The sequence below is a fragment of the Ipomoea nil genome, unplaced genomic scaffold (genome assembly GCF_001879475.1).
Source record: "Ipomoea nil cultivar Tokyo-kokei standard unplaced genomic scaffold, Asagao_1.1 scaffold3087, whole genome shotgun sequence".
Classification (NCBI taxonomy): domain Eukaryota; kingdom Viridiplantae; phylum Streptophyta; class Magnoliopsida; order Solanales; family Convolvulaceae; genus Ipomoea; species Ipomoea nil.
Window position 1 is genome coordinate 3,323,168 of NW_017619515.1, and position 24,030 is coordinate 3,347,197.

The 24,030-nt window shown below is 33.4% G+C and overlaps 2 protein-coding genes across 2 annotated transcripts; one reads left to right on the forward strand and one right to left on the reverse strand.

Moving 5' to 3' along the window:
• The first annotated feature begins 495 nt into the window (after positions 1-495).
• LOC109166199 (nucleoid-associated protein At2g24020, chloroplastic-like) lies at positions 496-3,931 on the forward strand. Its single transcript, XM_019315102.1, has 7 exons — positions 496-654; positions 1,578-1,732; positions 1,946-2,046; positions 2,156-2,195; positions 2,806-2,877; positions 3,524-3,580; positions 3,736-3,931. Exons 1-7 carry the CDS (start codon positions 591-593, stop codon positions 3,811-3,813), a joined length of 567 nt encoding a protein of 188 aa, XP_019170647.1. The 5' UTR covers positions 496-590; the 3' UTR covers positions 3,814-3,931.
• Positions 3,932-4,180: 249 nt separating this feature from the next.
• LOC109166197 (serine carboxypeptidase 24-like) lies at positions 4,181-10,529 on the reverse strand. The gene is made up of 9 exons (XM_019315099.1): positions 10,077-10,529; positions 6,343-6,450; positions 6,172-6,267; positions 5,996-6,088; positions 5,826-5,911; positions 5,345-5,739; positions 5,107-5,202; positions 4,629-4,734; positions 4,181-4,518 (listed from the first exon to the last, which is right to left on the reverse strand). Exons 1-9 carry the CDS (start codon positions 10,342-10,344, stop codon positions 4,375-4,377), a joined length of 1,392 nt encoding a protein of 463 aa, XP_019170644.1. The 5' UTR covers positions 10,345-10,529; the 3' UTR covers positions 4,181-4,374.
• Positions 10,530-24,030: the final 13,501 nt, after the last annotated feature.

The window sequence follows — 24,030 nt, forward strand, 5'->3', positions numbered from 1 at the left end:
TCATACTGTCCTATTAAAAGTCTCTTATATAATAAGTTAATAAGTACATATTAGGAAAAAGTTTAAATGAACCAAACGTGTTAATTAATTATTCAGATAATTTAATTGTTATGTTTCCGGGGTAACACCACACATGCTAATTAATTTTCCTAGTAAAGTTATTCCCATCAAATTATTTCTTAGAAATATTTCCCCGAGAATTTAATTGATGGAAAGTATCAAACGTCCTCTTAAATTATATTTTCTTTTTGCCAACGCCTTCTTGGTTATGACCGTCGCACAAGATATTCCTAGTACAATTTATATCTCTTATATAGTTTGTGAGCTATTACATCGAAATAGAACTTACCCAGTGTACACCCTTAAATATAATGGTAAGTTTCCCTCATCATTACCAATAAATAAATAAATAAAATCTATAACAATTAAAAATTCCAAATAAAGTGAAAAAAAAATTGGAAAATATGTATGCTTTTAAGATATTTTATTTTAATCAGACTTATTATAACAGAAAATCTCTATCCTCTTTTCAAGCTCAAAAGCTCTTCACTCCGTCTTCTTCTCCCTCTGCGCGCCTGTCGAAAATCGAGATGGCGTCAACGAGTGCTCTCACCGCTGGGATTTCAAATCTCCAACGCTCTTCACTCTCATTCTGTAATATTTCTGTCGCTTACCGTTTGGTGTGTGTTTGTGTGTCCTACTTTAGCATCGAACGATTTCAGCTTTTGGGACTCTATGTGCTTAATAATTAAGAAATACTGAGCTTCAGTTCAGCATGAAACTTGAAAGGTTCTAATATATACAATTTCTTTATACTTCTTCTTTAATCTATTGTTATTTTGCTCGAGTATGTGAAAAGCCGATTGCCAATTGTTACCAAAGATGCAATTTTTTTATCTTTCATTCATGGTTTTATGTTCTAGAACGATTATGTGGTTGTCAAAATGTTACATTTTAACAATGGTTTCTTATATTACCTATATGGATTCGTGTTGAGTTGTTGTATTGTCTGTTAGTCTAACTATGAGGAAAAAAAATTGCTACTGCTGGAGTTAGAAAGGTAAAGAAAACTAGTTTTGTTTCTCTGGATTAAGAAACTCATTGGAAGTTCTAGAATTATGGATATATTAGCTGATAATATTATTGATTTAACACCCATCTAAGGAACTTTATAGTCCAGGATGATTTCCTAATGGATTTTTGTAAGAATGCGAAAATCAGAAAGTAAAGGAGGTTGTACAAGCTTCATTGATCCACAATCGAGACAAATTTAGCTGCCACTAGGTTACTATTCTAGAATAATTTCAAAATTTCAAAGGCACTCAAGTTAATTTGATATTTTAATGTGCGTTTATTTTTCCTTGTTAGTCTTGATACATATACATGAAAGCAGATGAAACATTCGAATCCTCCAGCTTTGTTTCCTTTTTTCTTGAACATGTTAAATACTTGAATCTTCTTTTCATGTTGAGATTGACTTTGTATGAATGTTGGAAATTCCCAATTTTGTTTAACTTTAAAATCATTTCTAAGGATTGTTTTGGAATTCAGCACCTGATATTTTATTGTTTCTGCAGACAAACCTATTCCCAACACAAATCAAGTAGGTGTCCTGACGCAATCACAAGTTGGTTTTACAAAGGTTGTAGACAAGCATAGACCTCTTAGAATCTATGCACTATTTGGAGGAAAGAAGGATAATAATGACAAGAGCAATGATGCTTCTTCTAAGGTATGCAGTTAGAATATTAGAGTAAAACAGAATTTCATGTTGTGATAATAATCATAATATGGATTGCTTATTTGCAAGCTTTTGACCTATCACCTATTCATCTCTCTATTTTCCCTTAAACCTTTCTATGTTGCTACATGGTTGTCCTGTCTATCCATGTGATAGAACAAGATAATTAAATAGAATATCCTTACCGTTACTTAAAACTGATAGGCAGGTATTTTGGGGAACATGCAAAATTTATACGAGACCGTGAAGAAAGCACAAATGGTTGTCCAAGTTGAAGCTGTTAAAGTACAAAAAGAACTTGCTGCGTAAGTTTCCCATTGTAAAATGAATTAACCTTCTTATGTTCTCCTTATACATTATAAATGACTCAAATTGCTCTAAATTTTGGTTAAACATTGGGATTCATTTTTGCAGAGCAGAGTTTGATGGTTACTGTGAAGGCGAGCTAATCAAGGTATGGTATTTCCTTTTTCTTATAGTAGAACTTTATTTAAAAGGTTAAGTTCATATTTATACAACAGATGCTAGAAATCTGACTTGCGGCACAAAATGAGGCCTGGTTAAAAGGACCACAAAGATTAAGCTTAACTGAACACTATATAATTAATTAATTATGAGAGTCCTTGAGCTTGGCATGGTTTTTTTTTTTTTTTTTCAAACCTGAAGTTTAATCAGTTTGTTTAGTTTAATTTGGTATAATTGAAGCTAGAAACCTGGCTTGAGGTACAAAATGAGTTACAGTTGAAAAAACAAAATGATCAAGCTAAGTTATATTCTACTCCGTATATGTTTATACAATTATGATAATCCTAAAACTTGGCCTGATAATTGCTTGTGTAGTAATCTATAAACAGCTTAAAGTCTACTCTAGCCATTCTTACTAAAATTTTATGAACATCAATCTAAACTTATTGCTTTCTAGATCATGAGCTCCATGTCTAGGATCAGTTTACAAATTATGAAAGAAAAGGTTTTGTGGAGTGGTGAGATCATATAATCACTTAAAACTGAGCCATCCATATCTGAATTTATTCCATGAAGCTCTCAACTAAAATTCTTTGCAGGTAACATTATCCGGTAATCAACAACCCATACGCACTGAGATAACAGAAGCTGCTATGGAATTGGGAGCAGAAGTGAGTTCACTTGTTTGTACTCTTTTAAATTTTACTAATATAACCTGACTTTCTGGCTCAATACTTCATTTAAATATTACTAATATAATCTGACTTTCTGACTCAATATAAAGATATTTTTTTTTTATCATTTTACATAGGGCTGCAGCATGTCTGATATTTTTGTCTTCACAAGTCTGTGATAGTAATATTTGATACCTGATTCTTACTCACTATAGATGCTCTAAGGTTATTATATCAGTGTACCATATTGCTCCAAGCACATCATAAGTTTTGTTAGAGCAAGTAAACCTGGTATATACACAGCCTAAACCTTATTGCTATCAAACCAAATTCATTGTCTGGTTGACTTTGCATGTCAATGACATTCTATAGCTTAACTCATTTCTTTCCCTAAATGAAAAATGTGAAAGAAGGCACATTATTTTACCCTTTTCTCTGTACAGCTGGGGTGAGGAGGGGGTCTCTGGAAACAATTAGCCAACTAGGTATTTGGAGTGGCATGTTCTTTGGGCCTCTCTCCTTTGCCGTTAACAAGTAGTATGAGTGTATGACTATAAAGGATGCTAATAACTTCAAATATTGGAAACAATTTCCATTACAAGTGAACCATATTAACCGAGTTGCAATGTCTTTTGTTGTGAAGAAACTCTCGCTTCTGATTAATGAGGCATACAAGGATGCACATCAAAAGAGTGTCCAAGTAAGAATCTCATACTGCTGTGGTTTCCTCTGCAACTCTTCCTCCCCACTTTGCCTTTCCTTGCCTTTTTATTTTATATTATTTTTTCCTTCAATGATCTTCTACATTTGGTTGGTTGATCATTTTATTCCTGAAAATGACCCCCTGTTTTACAGGCCATGAAAGAGAGGATGAGTGATCTTGCCCAAAGCTTGGGGATGCCACAGGGTCTAGGTGAAGGATTCAAGCAATGATATCTCTCTAGTTCTTTAGAATGTTTGAGGCAAAATGTACTGTGATGGTCTTGTGAACATGTTTTTGTTCAATCTTTAATTTCTGTTATAAATACCAGTGTGATATTCTTTTTCCTTTTCCTTTTTGTTATGGGGGAGGTGGATTCAAGAAGAAGTCAGTCTGACAACAGGCTCTTGATAAACACCAACCATTTGATCACACACACAAAAGGATTATTAATGCTTACAAGTTACAAACTGTTTGTGTTAGAATTAAGAATGGATTGGAGGTGATGAGTAGCTACTTGAATCTATAGCCATTATAAACCCATTGCTTTCTCTCTGATTTTGCAATGTGGGACACACTTTACCTCATAAAATTTGGGTATTGACTAAATAAATGGTTCTCATAAGAGTCATTTCTTTTATAAAATTATGATGGTTCATTCTAATACAAATTGAAATGAATGAATTTTGTTCTACTTTGCTAGTCCCATAACTTTCATGGGACCAATGAATTGCATCCACCTCAGGCTGCATTCTGTCGCTCCTTCTGAGCATTGCTACCATTCGTCATACTTGTCAAGATCTTGGTAATTCTTTGCCAGCCAAGAATGATTGGAAAAGTATAAAAGCTCTCCTTGGTTGAAATAGAGGTACTTCATGGCCAGCTCCTCTGACTGTGGCAAAGGTGAGTCCATCATACACCTCTGTCCATCCTCCAACCTATGAGTTTATTTTATATTGATGTCAGTGCTGAATTTCTTTTTTAATATCTAAAACTTGATTACTGTTGCATGGATAGTAGTCATAGTACAAATGTTCTTTGCACTCACCTGTCCACCGGAGTACCAGGGGTACCATTGAGTTTTAATTTTGAGATTGAGATGGCTGAGAGAGAACCTTGTGGCTGTCACAGGAACCACTGAATCTGTATCTCCACTGCATTAAAATGTAAACAATTACTGCTATACTTAAGGAGCTTTTCTCCACAGATACTAGTTAGCAATTAATTCTGAGGATCTATCTTTATTGGTTTGTTAAATTTTGGGTCTAGCTGATTTAATTAGCTGTCTTGATACAGTGACAGTGTGATGTTCTTATACTGTTCTTTATGTTGATAGAAATTGTCCATAAATTTGAATCTGAAACTTCCAACACTTAACAACTTATTAGGTGATGAACCATGATGTAAATTAGATTAGTGGCAACTATGATTTGTTTTTTCCAATAAATTTGTACAAGTCCAGACTTATGTGACTGAGAAATTAATGTTAAAGTGCATGAAAGGCCAATAGGCATGTATTTATATACCTGAAAACCCAGATTCTAAGACCAGCAGCCATTAGCTTCCTGTATGTTGGTAGGACTGAGAATTCAGAATCCTTCCAGTTCTTTATCAATACTTCGCTGTTAAGAAATAATTGAAGAACAACTGTCAAGAGAAAATTTTAACATATTTTGCTTTGTTCTGCTATTAGTTTATTTCTCATTCTACCATGATTGGGATATTGTATTAAGAGCAAAACATGGAATTTTAAGATACAAGTACCTGCAAGCAGTCCATTTGTAAGGAATTCCTGTAGTGTTTGCATGCAGGGCTTTCTGTACATCTGGCCGGTTATAGTATTTTTCTGCATAATTCTCAGTGCATGGATCATAGCCTGAGAATCTTCGGTGTATAAGGGTGTTCTTGACCCTTATGAGGGTACTATTCTGTGCTACCTTGCATGTTGGTGTATATATACTATACTGATCAATGTCCCCAAATTCATGGTTCATGGCATAATCCACAATGTCATCGCACTTCTTTGAAGATTTATCTGATGTGAAGTTGCATGAATTTAGGATGTTCTTATATGTCTTGTCTGAAATCATCGCATGGCTCCACCAGAATGCTACAGTTCCAATGTTGTCATATTTGCTGTCTGTAACAGCATTTCCAACCTGCTCATTAATGTACTCTGTTTAGTTGACTACTTTATATTTTCGGTAGGATGTTTGGCAGTGAATTAACATATGTAAACACTCACAATAAACCCTTTAAGGTTGATGATTGGGTGGGATAATCCTTTGTTATAATCAAAGATTTTGTTTGCTAACTGGGGAACGTAATGCCCTAACAAAAATAGCCTGCATGTTAGATGCTAATATTCAACCGGGAATTGTGTGGAGATGTGGAAGAGGAATTATCTTTATCTACCTGCATAACTTTCTCCAGAAATGTAGAAATCTCTGTATTTGTATTGTGGAAATCTTGACATCCATCTTACGAGGAAATTTAGGGCGTCATTTGCTGCCAGAAACATCAGCTTTAAAAATCAATTGAGGTTTCAACAGAAATAATTCTTGTTTTTGTGCACATGTACACAGATATACCTGTTCTGTTATCCCCAGAGTCTTTCAGATCAGAGCTTGTATTCGTGTACGAGAAACCAACACCAGCAGGCGACTCAAGGAACAGAATATTTGCCACTGTAAGCATTAAACATGTTACTCGTATTTTGTTTTCGTTTTCTTAAACTGCAATTTGAAGTGAATTGCTGCTACCTTTATTCCATGAATATTTGTTCAGATATAGAGAGGAACCGGTTTTGTTGATCCGAAATGGACCTATTTCTTCCGATGCTCCATAAGCCACTGATGAACAACCTGGCCCTGCATTGCCCATCTTTACCGTTAAAACTTATGTGAATCTTTCATATTGGTTAAACTAGCATGACTTACCTTACCTTACCTTACCTATCATGGTCCACTCGTTTTTTCTGTGATTTCAAATACATGTGTTAATGTTGTGGGGTGAAGTGTGTGAATCTGATTGACACTGATACAGTGACATGTGTCTGTCCATGTAGGTGTAGGTGAACCACCTCAGACTGAATTCAATTCAACTGCACATGACATGCATTTGTGTTTCTATTCCTGTTCATATTTCACATATCACTCTTGCATAAAAAAATCGTGTTTTTATTTTTCCCCACACTTTGTTATTAAAAAAAAAAGAAGGAAGTAGAATTGTCGGTGAAGTTTGGGATGGAGTATGTGTTCCATAGGCATAGTCGCATAGATGTTGAGGAAGAATTAATGTCTTCCATCTTAATAATCTGTACTGTGGTGCCATAAGTGGACCTCTGCACCTACCCATCTCTTACAGTCATTTATTTCTTTGCTTTTTTTCTTCATGAGCAGTCTGCTTCACTTATTAAAACTCACAAGACAACAAGAGCTGTTATTTTATGCAGACTGATGCCTACATTCAATTTGGTATAGAGCTACCTATACAAACTAACTGCCTGACCTTTTAGGGGGGGTGGTTGGGGGGTTAAATTTGAGATTGAGTTAGAGTCTATATAGTTAAATAAGGGCTCTGTGCACTCTCGTTCCTTAAGATAGGTCGGGAGTTCGAATCCCCTCTCGAATGGAAAAAACAATCTGACCAGCACTTTGCCTCTTAATTGGGCCGGCCCGGTGCAAACGGGGATTAGGCTGAGTATGGTACGGGCTTAAAGGTGCCCCTACAGTTATGGCCTGCTTAGGATACCTCGTGGTCTGACCAAAAACTAAGGACTTTGCATAGGGATTACAACGGGTCAGGTAATATCGGCTACTCAACCCTCCTAAATCCCTGGTTCGAGTACTTGATGGATTCAGATAAGTAATTAATACCCGCCATGGCTTCGGGTAAGTTCTGTACCCAATACTGTGTGTGTAATGTGTATATATGTAAATGTATGTATGTATGTTTGTAACATTTGGCATTCGTACTTGTGAGATACATGATTTTATACTTGTATTAACTTTTCACTTACTAACTACTCCAAGTTAGTAGGTTGATTTTCTACTTATTTGATTATTTTCTGGGATGAATTTTTCTCTTGAAGTTTATCTATCATTGGCCCGCTAGAGCGCGGGCCATTATTATGAAGATTTACTATTAGAGCTTTTGCTTTACTGATATTCCAATTTTCAAATTGAGTCCTCTTATGCTATAATTTGTATACACAGTACTGAACAGTGATTTTATCTCTTTGGTAAGACTGAGTAGTGAGTACTAACCTGAGACAAGCCCATACCCATCATCATCATCATCACCCTCACATTCACCACTCATCTTAGTTTCTTAACACGCGTGGCTTCAAAATGATTGCAGAAAACAGTAGGCTATACTTCACAGCTAATTATTTCTCTTGTTTTGACCTTCATGTTTTTCAGAGTTTTACTGAAGTTGAGGCATGCAGATGTTCAAATAAAATTTTGACAGTTTTTCCTTTTTGGGTGGAGAGGAAAGCCATAGTCACTATTCGGGTAAGGGTAAATTCTATTCTTACGTAATAACCTATAAACAACACAAGGTCAATCGTACTAAGGGAGTAATTCTCAACCAAGTTGGTTAACTTAGTAGTTACTAGGTTCCAAGTTCAACTTCCTGTAGAAGTTGTCTATTAGTCTTCTTGGTTTGAGCTGGTGAACTATGGACTACTTAGGCTGATTTATCTCATTGTGGTCCTTTTCTGGTCAGTCATAATGTGAGCTTCACTTAGAGCACACTTTTGGGTAGCGGGTGTGAGTTTTTCGTAAAGAAAAAAGTAAATTTTACTAAAATGACTCTTTTTGATGAGTTTGACTAAGTAGGTGTTATCAAGAATTAAACTTGTGACCTTCAAATATGTACCAACTCATCCACCTCTTTTGTGGAAAATTTTGACAATTTTTTTGTTTTGTTTTGTTGTGATGAGGGAATCTCGCAATCACAACTCAGGTAATCTTCGTTCAAACCACAAAAAAAAAAAAAAAGTAAATCGCACTATGAAGACTGAGTTTAACTAAGAGGTAATTTTGTGAAAAATCATGTCATACCCAGGGGCAAATTTTGACAGTTTTAGTATACAAGTCAACATCTGCCAGGCTAGATTTTCTTTGTGGAAATTGGGCACAAGAGAGAGAGAGAGAGGAAAAGGAAAAGAAATCTGTTTGTATTTGTTTGTTTGTTAAAAGGGTTTGACGGGGAATATGAGAAGTACAGTACAGTGGGGGGAGGGGTGAGAAAGATATGTTCAGCTTTTTTGGTGTTGCAGATTTGGCATTATTGTTTCACTGCACATACAAACAGGGAATAAACGCAGAAGAAGAAGGTGGTGGGAGAAGGAAAACAACCTAAAAAAGATGGGGGACACACTGGGATCACGAGCACCTATGTGGCTTCTTCTTGGCTTTTGGCTTTGGGTTTGGCACTCAGATATAATGTAGCAGTAAATACTTTCACACCTTTTATCTCTTCATGGGGGGACCTTGCAATAATTAAGGTTTATTGTTTACGCCTCAATTGAAAGGTTATTGACAATAATTAAATTTGTGACTTTCTGGTAAGAGAATTATGTATAATCCACTCAACTCACCCCTTTCGGAACAACATATAGGCCCTGTTTGGTAAAAAATTGGTCAATTTTGACTTATTTAACCACTATTAATTGTTTGATTTAGTTAAAATATCAATATAAATGTTTGGTTAATTAGCTTTTTGCAACTTCAAAAGGCTAAAATTCAAAAAGTTACTCTAAGCAACTTTTTCAATTAACTTTTTGAGAAAAGAAATTATACCAAACAACTAATTTATCAAACACTTTTCTACAATCAGCTAATGTTATCAACTATTTATACCATCTAATTAACACAATCAGCTAACAACACTATTTATACTCTCAAATTAACACAATCAGCTAACAACTATCAGCTAACAGCCATTTTACCAAACAGGGCCATAGGCCTTGTTTAGTAAAATGGCTATTAGCTGATTGTGTTAATTAGATGGTATAAATAGTTGATAACATTAGCTGATTGTAGAAAAGTGTTTGGTAAATTAGCTGTTAGCTGATAGCTGTTTGGTATAATTTCTTTTCTCAAAAAGCTAATGAAAAAGTTGCTTGAGTAGCTTTTTAAATTTTAGCATTTTGGAGTTGCAAAAAGCTAATTAACCAAACATTTATATTGATATTTTAACTAAATCAAACAATTAATAGTAGTCAAATAAGCCAAAATTGACCTATAGGTCAATTTTTTATCAAACACGGCCATATATAATTCTACCATATGATATGATATGATGCTCTAATAATTAGTTGAATAGAAAATAAAAATTGGGCCATTTGAGTATTTTAATGAACACCATATTAAACCTTAATTATTGCAGTATTATTTCTATGAAACAACTATGTATCATTTACCAAGAATCATGAATTTTCTATGAACAACCAGAAAATTAGATAAATATGGACTGACTAACTAACCTCCATTGAGCCAAAGAACAAGAGGCTTCTTATCTGGGTTGGTGGTAGCTTGAGTGAGCCAGTAAAAGAGAGCACGGCCGTGGTCCTCGTTGACGGTGACGTAGCCGGAAAACTGGGAAAATCCGACCGGCGGCTGGCCGGGGAGGGATGTGATACGATCTAGCTCTTGCTGTTTGGTGAGAGCGACAACGTTGGAGGGGGAGAATGAGGAGAAACAACATAGGAAAAAACACAAGAAAATTGAGGTTTGGGAAAGTGGTGCCGCCATTACTGCAATTGCACTACTCTTCACTCTCTACAATATAATGCTCTCCTCTGATCTCAGAGCTTAGAACAGTGGCATGTTTATATATAGGGAGAGTATGTATGTAAGTGGCCGTTGGGGTTAGTTTAATTTGGCATGTATGTGGATGGCAATAGTAGGACACATGGTTTGGGTTGGGGTGGTTGGGGGAGGTGAGTTCGATCGGGCTGGGTGGGCAAATTATATCGTGGACTCAAGTAAAAAATGGTACAGGAACTTACAAAGATCGATGCCCTTTAAGTGAAGTCACACCCGAGACAAATTATTCGATCTGATTGTTCATAAACCATAACTCAAACTAAGAAGGTTAATGGGCGATTTTCATGAAGAATCAAACTTAGAATCTTGCAGTTACCAAAATATCTCAACTGAAAAAGTTAGAAAGAATGACCAGGGATCGAGTCTCACCCGCGGCGCGGCAGTGTGGGAGTAACCTCTCAAAGTGAGGGGGCTCCTTGTGCGCAGTAAGCAAAGGTCTAGCCTTTGTGGTTCATGTTCAGTTGAGTTACCATGATTTACATCCTCCCAGATGCTCTGTCGGGCCGGGGTGTGGAGGGCCCTTAGGGTTGGGGTTCAACCTTTTGGAAATAAATAACTCCAAGCTCCCGACTAACTTAGTTGGGGTTACTTGGTCCACATCTAAACTGGACTCTGTGAATCTGTCCAATGATCTATGAAGAAGGTAAATCTCTAGTTGTCAAAGTCATTACGGGTCCCCCATATAACCCTTTGTGTACACGAAGTGTATGTTTAGCACTACTGATTGGTTAAAATTTCTCATTGACTCCTCGGGTTCCTATTTAGGTTAAAATTAAACCCTACCCTGCAGCTGAAAGCAAGACACAAACTAAAGGTTGACCACTTTGAGTTAATGGGGTGGCAACATTGATAACCTAACCACGAGAATTGTGGATTTAAAGATTGAATTTTTGAAGATCCATCCACGCGAGGGTTCACTTCTTTTCCAAGTTTTATCAGTTTAGGGAAGCATTTATGATGATGCTTATGATGGACTCTTACCATGCATGTTGTGTGATGTAGCTAGGTTCAATTGACTTTAATTTGTAGGACCAGCACCCCCCCCCCCCTCACAACTACTCTCACCAGTCACCCCCCACCTCCACCCCACCCCCAACAGCCTTTCTTCAAGGTTGTAACAAAAGTGGTCCTATATATTTAGGAGAAAGATTATATTAAAGAGAGGAATGGATGGGTATGTGCATACAGTCTTGAATTGGATTCTATGAATGTGAAGCACACTGTAATCAGATATGGAGTGCTGAACAAAGGGCATTTAAAAAAAATAAAATAAAATTTCTAAGGTGTTGATTGATACCAGCAAGGTGGCAACGTAACACTGAAGGTGTTAATAGTATTGAATTGGTGCTGATAGTATCTGATACAATATATTTTTTAAAAAAATGCATGGCTACATATGATGTACACACATATATATATATATACAAAAATTCTTTCATGTCGATTAGCATGATAACTCTTTAATTTATACATGATTACAACCCAAAGTGAATGACATCGAGTATGTATCGAGCACTACCCCTACAAAGGCAATATCATTTCAAATCTAAGAGGCACGATGTTGATCAACACTATAGTATATATATATATATATATATATATATATATATATATATATATATATTCAGTTCAAATGAGGACAACAATATATAGAGGACTGTGAGGACAAATAATGGGCACACAACAAATTTATACTAGGCACACAACTTAATACATAATGACACACAAGAATAAATGTAAATATCAGGTTTCGAACCCAGACTCTATAAATTAACAAATCTAGCGCGCGACATACAAACTGTGGCACACAACTATATTCGGTCATGCACACGACATACCTGCTAATGGCACACACTACATCTGTCCTCACAGTCCTCTATATATATATATATATATATATATATATATATATATATATATATATATATAGGGAAGGGATCAGGTGCATTTGTTGCTTCCTGTGCGGTTGTGCGGTGGATTAATGTGCGTGAGGTTTATACTTAATGTGCGTGAGTGTTATGCTCAATATGCTTGAGATTTGTACTTAATGTAGGTCATGTTAATATGCGTGAGTTTTGTACTTAATGTGCCAGAGTATTGTGCTTAATATGCGTGAGATTTGTGCTTAATGTGCGTGAGTAATAAGAGAATTTTCAACAATCTGGAAACATTAATCCGAGAAACCTCTTGCAGACCAATCACCAGTAGATCAAAATTCTCTGTTTCTTTCCACTAGTTTTTCTATGTCCTCCATACTCACCTTCACCATAGCAGAATAAATCAATTAATAAATAAATAAATAAACAAATCTGACATGATGGAATTGAAGCAAACAACAGAAGTTCCAGATTCTCGCACCAAGATCGCTCTGCATAGACCATTGATAAGGATAGAATTTGTGTATTCACTTTGGGAAGCTTTTATTTCATTGTAAACATCAGTAAAGCAGAGCAACACACTATTATATGTCCTTATTGAAACTTGAAGATTCAAATCTTTCATCTGGGGATGGGGAAGAAGCTGATAACCATATTTTCTGCTGCATTTTACACATTCACGCACATTAAGTACAAATCTAAGGCACATTAGACACAACACTCACACACATTGAATACAAATCTCACGCACATTAATAACCGCACAACCGCACGGGAAGCATTCAACCGCACGGGAACCTTTCACTATATATATATATATATATATATATATATATATATATATATATATATATATAGGTAAAAAAGTGTAAATTCTAAAGTGCATAACGCAAAGCTACAAATTACATTTAAGGAAAAGGATCAAATAAGCCCCTAAACTTTACTTGCAAAGTCAATTAGGTCTTTAAACATTTAAAAAGTGTAATTACACACTTTAACATGTTAAATTGAGGCAATGAAGTCCAAGAACCGATAAATGACATGTTATTATTACAGGTCATTTCAATTCCGACATCATATTCAGCAAAAATTTGACGACGAGCGACGGCCGAATCGTCCCCGATCGCCATCCGAAGGCAACCAGTTAGTTGCCTTCCATGGAAAAGACGAACTACAATACTTACAAATGTAATTCAAAAGTGCACAATACAAACAATAAATGTGTAAACTACCATGCTTACAAATGTAACTCAAAATTAAAGTATCTTTTAGAAATTATAAAAATACATAATCTCTAAATGTGCAAAAATAATCAGTAATCAAAGTGCAAAACAAACCTTCTAAATGCACATAATATAATTATTAGGACTCTATCATCATTAGTATTCGTTACCTATTATTATTAGTAATTAGTATTCGTTACCTATTATTATTAGTATTCGTCTTGTAATATGTTTACTATTTACTACTATATATACTCCTGTACAGACTCATTATTATTCATTCAGATATATCGTATCCTCATCATAATAATTATAAATGTACAAGTTCACAAGTTCGAACCTGGATGCATGTTCAAATTTGATCTTTAAGTTGTCCAAATATGAAGTTAGCAAAAGCGTATATATTGAGTTACATACACTATATTTATATATCCTCAGGATGAGGCTAGATACCTGCGGGCTGCGGGAGTTGGGAGTTGAAGTCAAAGCCCTTTGATTATTTGTAATATAGTTATATAGATTTGTTAATTAATAATGTTTTACAAATCCTTATTTAAAAAAAATATATATTTATTTATTTTTTGTTGAATCTTGAATGCATGCTGTCATTATTAATTAAGGTAATATAGTTGTCATGATGCTGTTTCGTTGCTGAAAAATCTCCACTTTGACTGCAGACCTGCAGTATTAGTGTTGCATCACACACACACACACACACATATATATATATATATATATAGATTTTGGTTCATGTGAGAAAAGGTCTTCCCGTGCAGTCAATGCGGCATACACTATTAGGTATGTATAAATACACCATATAGTGTTCGAGAATACACCAAAATGAAATGTCAAAAAATGCATCACACCGAAAAAAAAATACACCACACATAATGCTGTATTTTCAAACACTATGTGGTGCATTTATGCATACCTAATGGTGTATGTCACACTGACTGCACGGGAAGACCTGTTCTCACAGGAACCTGACCCTATATATATATATATATATATATATATATATATATATATATATATATATTATTAGACAATAATATTATTTTGCAAGTTCTAGAAGGCCGAATAGTGTTCGATTCTTACCAACATCTTTTTGATCGAATTTGTCGCACACCGTCTTTTTAGTGCGGTTTACCTCTCATGTGTGGTTTGTGAGCTATTACACAAAAGTGAGGTTTATTCAATGTATACCATTGCATAGTACATAACTACAGGTAAAAATATAATTAAATAGAAATATTAAACTTGGTATAATATAATTTTTTTTCATACAAGTGGAAATTAAATAAACTACACATATTTAGGCCAAAATTGGGAATTTAATTTTTTCATACAAGGGTAACATTTAATTTATGTTTTTTATGACAAGGAAAAACACTTAGTTGATGGTGTGCATTGGATAAATCCCGCTCATGTATTATGATAGTTTATAAATTAAATTGGAGAGGTAAATTGCACTAGGGAGATTTTGCTTGACAATCTAAGCTCAATCATGAGAGACGCTAACAATAATTAAATTCGTAACATTCGTATGAGAATCATATTCCATTTATTCGACAATCTCTTTCAATGGAAAGTAATCATTTTTTTTTTCAAATGAAGTGGTTAACTTCATTAATTAACAACTTGGTTATTTATGTGCTCCAAATGTGTTTAGTGCATTATTATTAGTTAGGTTGGGTTGGTTCTAAATTAGTTACTAATAATTCATGTGAGTTATTAAATAATTAGCCGTTATATTTGGGAGAAGAGTTAAATAATTAGCCGTTATTCTCAACGGCAAATTATTAATGATGAGCATATTTCAGTTATTACAACTCCATATAATATTATGGGTTGTTCAATTTATATCAAAACTAAAATGAGTTAATACCCAAAATCATCCTCGACTATAGTGGTTTTTCTCAATTTCGTCCTAAACGACTTTGGTGACCTAATATCGTCCCAGACTTTTGTGTTTCGCTCAATTTAGTCTCAGACTTTTGTGTTTTTGCTCAATTTAGTCCATCATTTGTTATTCTGTCCATTTGGTGTTAAATAAATAGACAATTCAATAATTTTAATATTGACATCTCTTTACTCATAGACATGTGAACTGCGAAATCTATTTTTTTTTTACGAATTACTCCCAGAATTACTCCTAAAACTGCGAATATAAAATTTGATTTGTAGGTCAGGGAGTAATTCTGGGTGTAATTCGTACAAGAAAGAGGAATTTCGCACTTCACAAGTTGAAAGTAAAGAGAGATCAATATTGACGTTACTGAATTGTCCCTTTATTTAACACCAATTTGACGGAATAACAAATGGAGGACTAAATTGAGTGAAACACAAAAGTCTGGGACGATATTAGGTCACCAAAGTCGTTTAGGACGAAATTGAGAAAAACCACTATAGTCGAGGACGATTTTGGGTATTAACTCAAACTAAAATCATTAATGGAGAATATGCTATCACGATTAGGTGTATCTATACAACATCGGTCATATCCGACCATCTTCGACCACTACTAATCTTACTTCTCAATTGGAGTTCGTGATCTCAAAGGTACTCTCCAGCCGACTAGTCATATCAGTATAACATTACATCTCCTCACCTTTTCAGTCCTATTAAACCCTTGGCGTGATGATTATATATGACAGCTCAAGTTACGTCCAACACGTATTAGACATGTTGGTAGTCCGACTTATTCGCCATGCCTTGCCTATAAAAGGCGCGTTATTTGGAGACTTTTGGACCTAAAATGACAATATCGACACCTTCAACCACACCAACTTATTTATTGACCACGTAAGTGCTCAATAGAGCAGAGATACAAACTCAGTCTAAAGCTCGCGAAATTTTAGGTTCACGTCTCTGACCGTATATCTCAAAATTAATCGTAACAATCATAACCACAGAAGCTTGAACATTTGTCCCTTAACATGTTAAGCACACAATATATAATATAAATGATACGTATACAATTTAACTATATATGAATTAAGGCGAAATTAAATACATATTTCAATTGATTTCAACAACGTTTGTATACTTATTCACATATAATTAAACATTGTCGGCAAGATCTATATATGAATCCAAAATCCAAATTACAAGATGGAAAGTACATTGATAGAAACATAGATTTAATTCAACTTTATGTGCAATTAAATGCATGATATATATAGAACTATATATATAGAAGCAGGATGGATGTGTACATACATATATGCATGCGTGCATTAATCCCTCAAAAATAATGGCCGCCACAACTCCTGTTTGCCTGTCCAGTTGACAAGAAAAGGTGATATGACAGCCATGGCAACCTAATAAACTTTGCTCTATTTTAGTAATTTCACTAGACTATGCTCGAGTATATATAGCATTTAATTTATAGCTTGTCCAAGCTAGTTTACTTTTTTTATTTTATTTTAATATTTTTTGGGTATAAACTACGAGGTGGTCCGATCTTTCTCTTGTCTGCTTAACGATTTAGGTCAACCCGACCGTTCGCTCCGGGAGGTATGGAAGCTGGTCCAAAGGACATCGTCATTTGTGAGAATCGAACTTGAATTATTCTTAAATTCTTCCCCACAAAAAGAGCTCATTTGCCATTTGAACTACCCTATTGAGTTCTCGTGCTAGTTTACTTCTTCAAATCTGCACCCCCAATCTATAAACCTTAGCTTAGCCCCAAATTATGTTCCTTAATTTAATTTACACCCCTCTTTCTTATTATGGAATTATAGATTATAGAATTATAGTTCATTGATTATGGAATTATAGTTCATCGATTATAGAATTGTAGTTCATTGATTTGAAATTTTAGTTTATAGATTATGGAATTTTAGTTCATTCATTCTGGAATTTTTAGTTCATAGATTAGATTATGGAATTATAGTTCATCGATTATGGAATTATAGTTCATATATTGTTGCTGGGAATCGAACCTGAATTTTTTTTGAAGGGGAGACGCGCATTTTTTAATAAAATTACGTCGTTTTGGCATCCGTATGCACCATGCATGGTGCATACGGATGCACAACATAACTATCCATACTCTAAACCTTGTCAAGTAGATCATTAAATCCTACAAATTTTATCTTATTCTACAACATGCATGCATAATGTCATGTGCATTATAAGTTTATCAAAAACCATATATATACCAAGTGGCTTGTGATCCATTGTATTCGGTTGCTGCCTTATGTGGGAGGTTTAAGGTTCAAGCCTTAGTAAACCACGGCTATGCAGTTGATGCACTTTAAGTACACAAATCACGCATTTAAAATTTTACAATGGCTCACCGGCTTTAAGTTATGCGGTTGACGTACCTTAAGTACACAAACCACGTATTTAAAATTTTACAATGGCTCACCGGCCTTAAGTTATGCGGTTGACGCACCTTAAGTACACAAACCACGTATTTAAAATTTTACAATGGCTCACCGGCCTTCAGTTTCACACAACTGACGCACCATAAGTTTCAACAACTATTCACATTAAGCACAAAATTCATGCACCTTAAGTACAAAATTAAACTCACGCACCTTAAATTTCAACAAATACGCACCTTAAGCACAAATTAAAACCAAAACACCTTAAATTTGACCTAGATGCAAAAATGATCAAATTACCACCACATATTTTTTTTTTAAATTTTGGTAATCCTGAATGTTGATTTAAGCAAGATCAATGGCTCGGATTTAACTGCACCTGGATGCACCAACCGCATTTGAACCTAATTATATATATATATATATATATATATATATATATATATATATATATATATATATATATATATTGAGTGGTATATATTTAATTAGTGTATTGAATACAAAAATATAAAGCATAAACATGCATGCATATTTGACAATTGAGGAAGAGGATTATGCATACATATATTTGACTTATCAAAATTCAATAATTCAACACAATAAAAGCTTCTCTTGACCCACGATCTGAGGATTATGCATGCGTGCTTCGAATTTTGACTGTTGACAATACAATGCGGTGACAAATTTTAATTTTAAAATCAATCAATTAAAATATATCATCAAATTAATAATTAATCAATCAAAATATATTCCGTTGATTAAAATATATCTCATTAAAATATCTCAAGTTTTTTTTTTTCTTATAACGTAGTTGCAGTTATTTCTTGGACTATTAAATAATAATAATAATAATAATAATAATAATAATAATAATAATGATAATAATAATAATAATAATAATAATAATAATAATAATTATTATTATTATTATTATTATTATTATTATTATTATTTTTTGTAGGAAGATGAGATCTGTCCATGATCTCCGAGATGCTGTTTCCTGCTTCAAATCAGCCGTTTATTTTTGTACTGTGTACTCCCTCTAACTTCCTTGAAGTAGAAGTATCTACTTTTATTTTTCCCTTTTTATTATTATTTTTTGGAAATATTATTTTATCCCAGACTCTTTCGTGTTTTTGTCCACCAAAGATATTTGTGAAATCACAAATCATTAATTTTTGTCTACCTATCAAGTAAATGGTAAAATAGATGAAACCTTTTTTGACTTATTCAAAAATATTATATAATGTTTCTTTCATTAAAATAAAAACTTGGGACATCTGTGTTCAGTTGAGTTACAATGATTTTCATCTTTTTTATTCGATCGGAACGTGGGGTCATTGGGATTGTGAATTTAACATTTTGAGAATAACAAAAATGATAAAATCTTAAATGAATAAAAGTAGTGGATGGAAATTTATATTTTTCTGATGTGATATTATTTTATCTAATATGACGTAATAAAAAGGAAGTATGAAATAATAGAAGATCAAAAATTGATCCTATAAGCAGAGCCAAATAGAGGACATGACCTTGTGTATCTAATCCCACCATCACTTCCCAACGACCATTCTTCAGGCCCACGTGCATGCAGGGCCATCGACCACTTCCATGATGTTCATTGGCATGGCGCTCCGCATTCATTTGACAGATACACCGCAATTCGGCATCTAGTGAGACCTAAAGTGAAATACATTAAACGCAAAACACAAAAATACGGACATGATTCTTGTATATAAAATTTATGAATTTAAATTTTGTTAATATTTTCTTTGTCGAATGGGTTACACGGAATTTTTGGTGTACATTTTACTATTACACAAGAATAGAATTTACTCTGTATACACTCTCGAGTAGTGAGTAATAGATTTCCATCACTATCTTAAAAAAAAAAAAAGTAAATGAAGAAATTAATTTTTTTAAAATAGCAATTATATATAGCATTTTATAATCATCAATGCAATATATTGTTAACAAAAAATAAGGAAATTTTTGACTCCATTATATTATCAGTCCATTGTTGACTACTAATTTGATTGTAGACATCTTGATGTGACTAATCATAAAATGATTGCTTGGTCATTGTTCAACCGTTTGATTTTTCTTATTTAAAATAAATAAATATAATATAATATAAATACCCCTATTGTCATTAGTCAAGGGATTTGTTATGATAATTGGACTTACTATAATAAAATAATAATGATTGCTTAATTAGTTATTGTCTAGAACTGTTCTTTTAACTATAGTGTTATCAATATCCACATCAGTATAAAATTAATCTGAATTTGATTAAAAGTCAGGAATAATAATGATTGCTTAATTAGTTATTGTCTAGAACTGTTCTTTTAACTATAGTGTTATCGATATCCACATCAGTATAAGATTAATCTGAATTTGATTAAAAGTCAGGGGTAATATTTAATTTAGTCCTCGACTATAGTGATTTTATTCTATTTAGTTCTAAATGATTTTTTGTACCCAATTAATTTCTGGACTTTGATGATTTTACCCAATTTTTGTAACCAACTATACCGAACTTCTGGCCAGAAATCCATGATCTTTAACACTGTTGCAGGGCCGTTGTGGAAAAACACAATGGTGGGAGTGGGCGGAATGAGAATCAAAACATCGCCGAAAATAGGTCGAGCTTTTTGCCAACTTCCATGAATTTATTTTTGCCATTGTTGATATAAGTAAATTGCACGAAGAAGAGGGAATGAAATTATGAAATCTGACCAAAATTATCATGCTGACTTTGCATCTAACCGTCAACGAATGAAATTACTAACAGAGGATTTAATTGAGTAAAGTCATTAAAATTTGGGACTTAATTCAATACAAAAAGTCATTTAAGACTTAATTGAGTAAAACCACTACAATTAAAGACTAAATTGAGTATTAACTCTTAAAAGTCGTGTCAAAATAACAAGTTTAACTCTTATTCAAAAAAAAAAAGAAAAAGAACATTACTTAGAGATTTTAAACATAACATACCCTTAATAAGAGCGGAACATTCAACCTTTGTTAATTTTTATTTTTATTTTCAAATGATGTGGGATTGTGGGGAAACCAATCGTCACTATCCAATAATGTGTATTGGATTAATCTACAAACCATACAAAAGACAGTCTAAAATATTTATTCCGGGGAAAATATCCATATTGTTAGGTTCGATGATACAATGTGGTCCTTTTGTTCTGAATTCTTTTGCACTAACGAAAGCCAACCACATTGTATTCACAATGGGTTTGGAACTATCTTATCAAACAATTAATGCTTTCAAAATTTTTTGGAAATATCGTTTCGATCATTGGTATATAGCATTTATACACTATTAATGCATTACATAGTACTATGTTATTACGTACTACATTATTGAACAGTGACAAATCTTTTTTGAGAAAAAGTTTTTTATTTATTTTTTTTTTTTTTGGGTGATGTAGAGATATTTGGTACACTGATATTCGTGCATAGAGGTTGCACACAAACAATACATAAAAGATATCTCTAATACCTTTCAAGTCTCGTTAACCCAATTGTTATGCCATGGACCCGGGTTCACCTTGTAAAGTGGACCCAAGTCTAAAATAACACAGTTTTGCGCGTCTGGAATAACGGTGACGTTAGTTGCACTATTTTCTCTTTTTTTTTTGTTTTTTTTTTTTGAATATAGATTCATACATTGATACTGTTGATATAATTATGAATATTGAGTTCTGTAATTTTATATATTGAGATCTAAAATTGTGAATATAGAGGACATATTTTGAAGACAAACGGCAAAAAAGGAAGCAATTTTTTTATTTTTGAAATTCAGACGACATTGTTTTGAAGCAAAACGACGCCATTTTAGACCCAGGTGGTCCACAACATAATTTTTCCTCGTTAATCAACCAGACACAAAATAGGAAATAAGGAGCATTATTTTTAATGTGGTTAACCCGCCGCTCGCCTTGGCTAACCCGCATAACCTGCCAATCTGCCGGGACAAGCCCACAAAGTTTGAGAGTCATAAATTTTAGACCCTAATCCACCTCATTGCAAAATGGTTTAGAGCTGACCCACAAATTTTTTCGGCCTATTTTGACACCTCTACACAGCTACACACAGCGACGGGATGTTATGCTGTGCAACCGAATGCACCATGCGCATGGTGCATACGATGCAAAACGACGTCTTTTTGACTAAAAACGCGCGTCCCATTTAAAAAAAATAATAATAAAAATTCAAGTTCGATTCTCGACAATAGCATTATTGTGGATATATAGTTATGAATTTATGGATATATAGTTATGAATTTCTGGATATATAGTTATGAATTTATGGATATTTAGTTCATTCATTGTGGATATTTAGTTCATTCATTCACTGTGGATATATAGTTATGAATTTATGGATATATAGTTATGAATTTCTGGATATATAGTTATGAATTTATGGATATTTAGTTCATTCATTGTGGATATTTAGTTCAATCATTGTGAATATTTAGTTCATTCATTGTGGATTTTTACTTCATTCATTCACTATGGATATATAGTTGTGGATTTTTACTTCATTCATTCACTGTGGATATATAGTTATGAATTTATGAGTATATAGTTATGAATTTATGAATATATAAAAATGCTATTGCCGGGAATCGAACCTGATTTTTTCTTTAAGTGGAACGCGCATTTTTTTTTTAACTAAAATGACGTCGTTTTGGATCGAATGCACCATGTGCATGGTGCATTCGGTTGCACAGCATAATTTACGCACAGCGACGACGACCCGACAGCATGTAGGGCAAGCCCATTCTATCTTCTTCCATAATTGAGCTGGACCTTTCCCAGATTGAATTCATAATTTCATATACAAACAAGACGGCCCAAAAACATTATTTGTATACATACATCATATTCGCAAATTATATCGTGGACTAAGGTCCACTATAATCCAAAACAATGTCATTTTAGATTAAGTTATTAATGGTGTTAACAAGTGCATCATTTTAATACTCTCTCCATCTCATTTTACATGTCATATTTACTATTCATTGGTCAAATTAAATAATTATTTCTTAATTGCTTATTTTCTTTAGTAATTTTTAATTATTTTTAAATTTAATTTTTTGTGTTTAATAATATTTTTTATATAGTTTCTAAATATATAAATTTTATATATTAATACTAAACTTAATATTAAGAAAAATTGAATTAAAATAACTTCAGTCAAACCTCGTAAATTGAACCAGACAAACAAAATGGGATGGAAGGAGTAACATTTATCATGAACAATGTTCACAATATTTGTTCTGTATGTTCATAAACCTAAACCTTAATGTACATGAATACTAAACTACAAGTACATCATATTTATTTCCATTCACTCTATAGTAGGTTCATAATAACATATACATGTTTATAAAAACAAAGCCTAATATACATAAACGTCACATTACATGCTCATCATGTTTAATAATATTCATCATATACTATGTTCATAATATATGTCTTATGTGATCATAAATCTAAACTTAGCTTTAATGTATAGGAAAAAGTGTCATATATGTCACTGAATTTTTACACATTGTGCAATTGTACCATTGGACGAAAAAAGTATGCAATTAGATCATTAAAAACTCGAAAATTGTGTAAATAATATTTTAATAGTTTTGTGCAACGTGTCCAGAAGTAATAGTTAAACCGGATATGCTGTCCTTCTCAAGAGTCATGTGTGAAAAGATTTAAAAAAAAAAAAAAAAAAAAAAAAAAAAAAAAAGTAGGAGAATTTGGATAATTAGGGTAGAGACACCAAAATCAGGTAGGTTTGAAATATGGTTATGGACCTTGCAAACAAGGCGCTCAGCAATTTGAAGCTTAGTCCGCCACTTGTTTTGTGATCTGTGAAAACTGAAAAGGAGGCTGAGAGCTTGGAGTGGCAGAGTTGAGGCCACATCAAACATGAACCATGTTGATAAATACCATATTCGACGAAGGAGGGGGCAACCATGAATGTCCCCCTATTCACACTAGAAGAAGGTGGATGTAGCCACTTTGATCTTCAAAAAAAAAAAAAAATAATAATAATAATAATTAAAATAATTTTTTATATATAATTTGACATTATGATATCATATTTAAAAGAAACTTAGAAGTAATCTATAAAAAATGTTATTTGTACAATTTT

Coding starts and splice junctions, on each gene's coding strand:
- LOC109166199 (XM_019315102.1), top strand. CDS start 591: ATGGCGTCAACGAGTGCTCTCACCGCTGGGATTTCAAATCTCCAACGC. Junction 2,047..2,155: donor GTACAAAAAGAACTTGCTGC/GTAAGTTTCCCA, acceptor TCATTTTTGCAG/AGCAGAGTTTGATGGTTACT. Junction 2,196..2,805: donor GTGAAGGCGAGCTAATCAAG/GTATGGTATTTC, acceptor AATTCTTTGCAG/GTAACATTATCCGGTAATCA.
- LOC109166197 (XM_019315099.1), bottom strand. CDS start 10,344: ATGGCGGCACCACTTTCCCAAACCTCAATTTTCTTGTGTTTTTTCCTA. Junction 6,089..6,171: donor CTCTGGGGATAACAGAACAG/GTATATCTGTGT, acceptor TGTTTCTGGCAG/CAAATGACGCCCTAAATTTC. Junction 5,203..5,344: donor TACAAATGGACTGCTTGCAG/GTACTTGTATCT, acceptor ATTTCTTAACAG/CGAAGTATTGATAAAGAACT.